Source organism: Nannospalax galili, unplaced genomic scaffold, assembly GCF_000622305.1.
Source record: "Nannospalax galili isolate Female #2095 unplaced genomic scaffold, S.galili_v1.0 scaffold735, whole genome shotgun sequence".
NCBI classification, from domain to species: Eukaryota; Metazoa; Chordata; class Mammalia; order Rodentia; family Spalacidae; genus Nannospalax; species Nannospalax galili.
In genome coordinates, this window is record NW_008337053.1 from 2,570,452 (window position 1) to 2,578,808 (window position 8,357).

At 41.0% G+C, this 8,357-nt stretch overlaps 1 protein-coding gene across 4 annotated transcripts in view; it reads right to left on the reverse strand.

Annotated features, from left to right (window-relative positions):
- Sppl2a (signal peptide peptidase like 2A) overlaps positions 1 to 7,700 on the reverse strand; it is a 37,895-nt gene extending 30,195 nt beyond the window's left edge. For all 4 annotated transcript variants that reach the window (XM_029562960.1, XM_017797829.2, XM_029562958.1 and 1 more), the window contains exons 1-5: positions 7,560 to 7,700; positions 5,924 to 6,106; positions 5,455 to 5,544; positions 4,076 to 4,209; positions 1,192 to 1,343 (exon numbers count right to left, since the gene is read on the reverse strand). In XM_029562960.1, coding sequence (XP_029418820.1) covers positions 1,192 to 1,343; positions 4,076 to 4,209; positions 5,455 to 5,544; positions 5,924 to 6,106; positions 7,560 to 7,610 — 610 coding nt within the window. In that variant the 5' untranslated portion in view covers positions 7,611 to 7,700. The remainder of the gene's footprint in view (positions 1 to 1,191; positions 1,344 to 4,075; positions 4,210 to 5,454; positions 5,545 to 5,923; positions 6,107 to 7,559) is intronic.
- Positions 7,701 to 8,357: the final 657 nt, after the last annotated feature.

Here is an 8,357-nt window from a genome sequence, read left to right on the forward strand (position 1 = left end):
AATCTTATTTTTTTCTCTGTTAAATTTGCCCCCCTCAAGTTGTTTTTATTTGTTGTTTTTTTTTTTTTTTTGCCTTTTTTTGTCTTTTTGAGACAGGGTCTCCCTATAGCCCCAGGTGACCTGGAACTCACTCTGTAGACCAAGCTGGCCTTGAGCTCACAGAGATCCACCTGGCTCTGCTGGGATTAAAGGTGTGTGCCACCACACCGAGCATCTCAGGCATATCTCAATAATAAAATGGCAAGGGAAACCTTAGCAATTCAGTACAACTCTTAGTTGTTACACTAAGAAATAGCAGCCATTTTAGCCATGAGGAAATACTTTGGGGTGAACCCTGAAGTGTTACACAGGGTTCTGTCCAGATCTTCAATTAAGCCCTATGTCCTGGGGAAACCATGAGGCTAAATGATCTTCTCACATCAAAATTTTCATTCATAAGTAGGGTCAATATAATAAATTCAAGGAAATTTCTTACCAGAAATTAAAACATGAATTAGGGCAGGACAGGTGTCTCTCATCTTATCAAAGATCCCTGATACATAAAATGGAGAACTAGACGAAGCCTGAACAATCTAAGGCTGATTCAAGCTAGCTGTTCAATGCTAACGTGACACAAGTATCATCCTAGTGGTAACTCACTTTATCAACAACAGATTCAAATGATACTCGTAGGATGATTTCTTAAAAATAGGAAATATATGTTATAGGTCTACCTGTTAAATTGTTGCCACAGTACAGGAGAAATCAAGCAATAAAGTGAAACTAATCCTAGGGCTTCTGTTTTCTAGTTCAGAAATCTGCTAATGTTCTCCAAACAAGCACTGTAGTATAGCCTTTTAGTGGGTCTGTTTGTTTGTTTTGTTCTTTTTATTGACAACTATTTCTGCTTCTCAACTTTTAGTGGTTTTTGCTAGGTCTCACTGGGCACATTCCTCTTTTCTCTGGCCTCCCTTCTGTTTCTGCTACATAATATCTTGCAGATTTCCATCCTTTCACACCATTACTTTGATTGTCTAGGGGGTGTTAATAGTTCCTACCCCCACCTTCTCACAGGATTAAAAAAAATTTACTTTGAGTGGGGTGTGGTGGCACATGCCCAGGTGAATGTTTTAAAGGAAAGATGAATCTAGCAAAGTAAATGGGGGGCAATGTATTTGTTAAAAGCAGCAAACACACAATCTGGCTCCTTACCTAGCCACCTGTAGAAGAAATAGAGCAGGACCATCATGACACAGCAGATGACCACAAACACCACAACTGTAAGAGGATTGAGAGTCAAATACTCTTCCTTCTTGCTTCTCAGGTCTCTGTCTTCAGTGCTTGTTACTGCCTTCAAGTTCTCTCTGGATAAATGGAACAGGAAAGTCAGCAAATCTTTACCAATTACAGTTATTTAAAAATCTATCTCAGGTCGGGCGTGGTGGCACACGCCTTTGATCCCAGGACTCAGGAAGCAGAGGCAGGCGGATCTCCGTGAGTCTGAGGCCAGCCTGGTCTACATAGCCAGTTCCAGAACAGCTGGGGCTACAGGGAGACCCTGTCTAAAAAAGGCCAAAAAGAAAAAAATAAAATGAGTATCACAAAAAAATATTTAATTTAGAAACTAAAATATCACAAATGTCACATACTGTTATTCTCCAGAGATGATCTGTTGTTAACTATTAACTTTTAAAAAATATTTTATTTATTACTTTCATTTTTTATGTGTACGAGTGTACTGCCTGCATATATGTGAGTGCACCCATGTCATGCATTGCTGAGGAGGTCAGAAGGAGGCTTCAGATTCCCCTGGGACTTTTAAATTTCCCTTTCCTTTTCCCTTCTTTTTTCTCTTCCCCTCTTCCCTCTCTTCCCTTTTTTTTTTTTTTTTTTTTTTTTTTTTGTGTGTGTGTGTTTTTGAGACAGGGTCTCCCTGTACTTCCAGCTGGCCTGGAACTTGAGATGTAAACCAGGCTGGCCTCAAACTTATAGAAATTTTCCTGCCTCTGCCTTGGAGTTCTGGAATTAAGGTACAAACCACCACACCTACATGCTCCCTCAATATGTAAAATACTGAGAGCTGGGGCTGGAGAGATGGCTCAGTGGTTAAGAGCACTGGCTGCTCTTGCAGAAGACCTGGGTTTGAATCCCAGCATCCACATGGCAGCTAACAACTGTCTGTAACTCCAGTCCCAGGGGATCTGCCACCCTCTTCTGACACGGGTGCACTTACCTACATGCAGGCAATACACGCATACACATAAAATAAAAAAAAAATAATAATAAATAAAATTTTAAAAAAAGAAATTACAAATTAACAGCTTCATTTAGTTACAAATAGGCCCTTTTAAATCAAACCTATATAGACAAGTTCACAAGTGAATATATTGTCCTTTACATAAGAAATAATATGCTCTAAGCACAATTTTTTCATTTGAGTTATAAATATGAACTGGCCCCTCTATACTATATTACATGTTTTAATCTAGGGCCAAAAGTAGAAAACTGTAGGACAGACTGGGTTTCCACTGCTATTAAGCAGAAAAATCTAAATCCTATGTACACTTGGAATTTTTACACAGATTTAGAATTCCTAAAGTATAAACAAAATGATGAGGCCACGCTGTCATTGACTCAACGCAGGAGAAGTTGAAAATCTCCCTTTGTCTTATTTTCTTCAATATAAATAGGCATGTTAGGATATTCAGTACTCTCCCCTTTCCTGGGAGAGGGTATTAGACACATTAATTTGAAAGAGTCTTTTAGTCAGCTGGAGAAGGCCTACAATGCTCGCACCTGGGAAGCTGAGGCAGGAACATCGTAACTTGAGGTCTGTGTAGGCCACACAGTGAGGTCCCATCCCCTAAATTAAACCAAGCCAAAACAACAGAGTTGTGCCGTGTGTGTGCACACATGTGCCATAATGCACTCATGTGGTGTCAGTCTTCAGTCTTTCCCTTCTACCTCATTTGAGGCAGAGTCTCGCCAGTATGTATATCAGACTGCCTGGCCCTCCATCTTCCAGGGATTCCTGCCTGTTGCTGCGTCTCATCCTGCAGTAGGAGCATGGGGATGACAGACATGCACCGCTGTGTCCAGCTTTATATGGGTCCTGGGGATTTGAATTCAGGTCCTCAGACTGGTACAGCAAACACTTTATCCATTGAGTCACCTCACTGGCTTCCAAAGAATATGTGATATGACTTAAATGTTTCCCTGTCAACACATAATTACAGGAACATACAGGTCTCTTCCTGTCAGCACATACACACACACACACACACACACACACACACACACACACACACACACACACACACACAAACACACAAAATCCTATAATCTAGTCTTAATGGCACTATTTTCTGAGGTCAGATAAAAGTTTTAAATATTATATGGTTAAAATTATCATAAGAGATCATTTAAAATCATTTATTAAGAAATCACAAAAATGGGGCTGGAGAGATGGCTCAGCCGTTAAGAACACTGGTTGTTCTTGCAGAAGACCTGGTTCAACATGTCAGCTAACAACTGTCAGTAACTCTAGTTCCAGGGCATCTGACAGCTTCTTCTGTCCTCTGCAGGCATTACACAACACAGGTGTACTTACCTACATGCAGGCAATACACGCATACGTATAAAATAGAATAATAAATATTAAAAAAATGAAAATAAAAACAAAAACGGGCTGGAGAGATGGCTCAGTGGTTAAGAGCACTGACTGCTCTTGCAGAGGACCAGGGTTCAATTCCCAGCACCCACATGGCGGCTACAAACCGTCCTTAACTCCAGTTCCAGGGGAATCTGAAGCCCTCTTCTGACCTCCATGGCACGACACGGGTGCACTCATATTATATGTGCAGGCAATATACGCATATACATAAAATAAAAATAATAGCCGGGCGTGGTGGCGCACGCCTTTAATCCCAGCACTCGGGAGGCAGAGGCAGGCAAATCTCTGTGAGTTCAAGGCCAGCCTGGTCTACATAGTGAGTTCCAGGCCAGCTGGGGCTACAGGGAGACCCTGTTTCAAAAAGACCAAAAATAAAATAAAATAAAATAATAAAATATTTTTAAAAAGTTTAATTAAACTTACAATTCAACAAGTCCACTCCAGTATCCTCCTAATGACACGGTGAACACAGCAATGGCAAAAATCACCACCATCGTATAGTCAAAGTCGGGCCAGGATGGAGCATACATTTTCACCGTAATGTTATTTCCAAGGCTCTGAAGAGGGAAATGACAGTTAAACACAGGAATGAGTTTCCTTTCTACTATGGAGTGTGGCAAAAATAATCTACATTTCACTCTAGAGTGGACACTTCATCAGACAGCCAAGAAGATTTGTACAGCATGATATATTCTTTTATTTTATTCTTTTTAAGATAGGGTCTCCATATAGCCCCAGCTAGCCTGGAATTCTCTATGTAGAACAGGCTGGCCTTGATCTCACAGAGCTCTACCTGCCTCTGTCTTGGAGTGCTGGGGTTAAAGGAGTGTGCCACCATGTTCAGCTGGTTTGCTTGTGTAGGCTAGGGCCATATCTGCATCAACATGATATATTCTTTAGTAAGAAACAGGAAGATACTCAAACTTAAAAGTGTACTGTGCCAATTACAATTTCGCTCAAGGAAATAAAATTGAGATCTAAGATGACTCATGAGATTTTAAAAGAACTCAAACCAAGGGCTGGGGATGTGCTTTAGTGGTAGAATGCTTGCCTAAGCAAGCATGAGGCCTTCGATTCAATTCCCAGTATCACAGAAAGAAAAAGAAAGGTACTCCGAACAAGCATTCTTTGTAAAGTCCAGGCTTTGAGACACTTGGGCCAATTGAAAGGCGAGTACTTCCCAAATAAAGTCAATAAACCTTTAAAGCTTATTAGCTAACACAGTATAAGTAATAATAAAAATTAAGGGGCTGGAGAGATGGCTCAGTGGTTAAGAGCACTGACTGCTCTTGCAGAGGACCCGGGTTTGATTCCCAGCACCCACATGGCAGCTACGAACCGTCCTTAAGTCCAGTTCCAGGGGAATCCGAAGACTTCTGACATCTGTGGCATTGCATGACACAGGTGCTGACATGGGTGCCCTCACATACATACAGGCAATCAGAAAAAAGGGATGGGAAGATGTGGGAGGAGTTGGAGAGGAGGGAGTGATCATGGATTTGATCAAAACACCTTATATGCATGCATGAAATTCTCAATAAAAAAAATTTTTTTTTTCGTCTTTTTGAGACAGGGTCTCCCTGTAGCTCCAGCTGTCCTGGAACTCACTATGTAGACCAGGCTGGCCTTGAACTTAGAGATCTGACTGCCTCTGCCTCCCAAGTGCTGGGATTAAAGGCATGCGCCACCATGCCCGGCATCTGAATAAAATTTTTTAAAAAATAATCAAAATTAAGTATCAGTGATTAAAAATAAAGAACTACTATTTATAAATTTCATCCAATATGCAAGTACTAATTTACCTGTTCCATATCTTCAAAGTCTCTTTGGCTTATAAATGCAATGAGTATATTCACATCTTCAAAGTTAGTTCTGTTCCCTGAGGGAGAAAACTTAAAGAAAAAAAATTATGAACCTTGATTAGCTACTAATATTCTTACAGAATAAAAACCATACATACTATACATTAAGTGCAAATATTACAGCATCAAATTCTCAAAACGAAATCTTTTTACCATGAACTTAAACTGACATTCTGTCTCTGTCATATGATACACTATATAAATATTATGCAATGTCTGTAAAGTCTTCTCTGCTCTAGGAATAGAGCAAAACTACAAACTTTCTAATTGAATGGTTACCGATTCAGAATGGTTAAGAAAGAAAATAATCTACAAGATGATTTAAAATCATCTCCTTGATTACACATAGAAGTTAATTCCTTTGAAATCTGGTATTAGCCCAAGAGGTTTGTTACCATTTAGAACTTACTAGGATGCTGCTATTGGCAACCAACAGTGCCTCAGCCCCACCTTTCTGTGCAATTCTGGCTTTTTCAAGAAAATGGCAGGGTCCCCACGGCACCACAACTGCTTTGTTCTTTATGCCACCAGGAGGAATATCAGAGAGATGGCACAGTGGTGTGGCAGTCAGGTTCATCAAACTAAGAGAAGTCTGAGAAGAAAAAAACCTTTTTAATAAGACAAATAACTTTATTTCACCTAAACACCTTCAGTGATGAGGTGCTAACATTGGTTTGGTACGATTTTTCTTTTTTTGGTTTTTTTGAGACAGGGTCTCCCTGTAGCCCCAGCTGTCCCAGAACTCACTATGTAGACCAGGCTGGCCTTGAACTCACAGAGATCCGCCTGCCTCTGCCTTAGTACAATTTTTTTCAGTGATACAGCTCTGTTTATTCAGTGGGGGGTCAGGGAAAAACATAGTGTGGAGGCAGCAGCCAAAGCTTCAGATGATAGGTGCTCATAGTATGCTTTATTTACATGTGGTAGCGGTCATCCAGCTATAGGGCAATGCCTAATTATCATACAGAAAAAACCTGGGGGCAGTTTTATTGCAGGTAACTACGCCAAAGGTCATGTTCCAAATAAGGTCAGGCATCCCTGCTCGGAGGCACTTTCCAGCTAAGTCAGGCAGAGAACAGGAGGCCCCTGCTGAGAAAGGGAGTCCTTCCATATAGCTTAGTACGATTTTTTAAAAAATATATTTTTATTATTTTAATTTTATGTGTATGTGTGTATTGCCTGCATGTACGTAAGTGCACCCATGTCGTGCAATGCCTGCGGAGGACAGAAGAGGCTGTCAGATCCCCTGGAACTAGAGTTACGGACAGTTGTTAGCTGCCATGTGGGTGCTGGGATTCGAACTCAGGTCTTCTGTAAGAACAGCCAGTTTTCTTAACCACTGAGCCATCTATCTCTCCAGCCCTGAGTACAATGTTTTTTTAGGGGATAGGGTTGTAGTTCAGTAATAGAGTATGCACTTAGTATGACAAAGTTCAACTAACATTCTATGACAAATGACCAGGTTTAGAAGCATTTAAAAATTCTCTAAATTGGGGCTGCTCAGGGATGGCTCAGCAGTTAAGGGCACTGACCTCTCTTGCAGAGGACCCAGGTTCAGATCCCAGCACTCATGTGGCTGCTAACCACCATCTGTAACTCCAATTCCAGGGGATCTGGATGCCCTCCTCTGGCCTCCAAGGACACTGTACACATGTGGTGTACTTACATACATATAGGCAAAACACATATACACATAATTTTTAAAAATTTTTATTATTTTTATGTGTATGAGTGTATTGCCTGCATGTATGTGAGTGCATCCATGTCCTGCAATGCCTATGCAAGTCAGAAGAGGTCACTGGATTTCCCTGGAACTGGAGTTAAGGACGGTTTGTAGCTACCATGTGGGTGCTGGGAATCAAACCTGGCTCCTCTGCAAGAGAAGTCAGTGCTCTTAACTACTGAGCCATCTCTCCAGCCTCCATAAAACTTTTTTTAATTACTGAAGACATTTTTTTTCATGGAGAGAAAAATACTTGAGCAAAGTCGATAAAATATTAATCACCAAATATAACTGATTCATACACTCAAATATATTTACTTACTGCATTTTCTAGGGAACTTGGAAGCACCGTCCAACTGGGGTTATAATGCATGCAGTAGTCCTTAGCTGGTAAAGATGTGCCATTTGCAGATACATGCAGGATGGCTTCCTGAGCAGCTGTCTAAGACACAAACAATAATTTTCACTGTGGCAGTAACTGGTCTTGCTGGCAACTAAGGCTTTTTTTTTTTGTCTTTTTGAGACAGGGTTTTCCTGTAGCCCCAGCTGTCCTGGAACTCACTATGTAAACCAGCCTGGCCTTGAACTCACAGAGATCGTCCTGCCCCTGCCTCCCAAGTGCTGGGATTAAAGGTGTGCGCCACCACAACCGGCCTGGCAACTAAGGCTTTTAAGAAAACTATTTATTGTTAGGGAAAGAGGAATTTACTGTTTGTTTGAATATACTGCTTGCCTGAATTTACTGCTTGAATTTACTTGTTTAAATTTACTGCTTGTAACCAATTAACTCAACTGGAGACACAGGCATCCAGAGATAGAGGCAAGTGCTGCAGCCCCCCCCCCTGGAGCCTGACCTTTTCTGTGTCATGTCATGTAGACATGTCTGCTTAAACAAGATAACAAGAAAGAGTCGTACCAGGCACATACCAACCATCTCTCCCCAATTGAGACACCTGAAGGGAGTTGTAACATTTTTCTTGTTTTAAAGTTATTGGTTTGTGAAATGCTTGCTTTGAAACTATTGGCTGTATAAACACGGGCTTTTGTGTAATGGTTGTGGGAGCCTATGTAATCTTTACCTAAAATTGCCTCAGGGTCGATCGCTCTAACCAGACCTGTG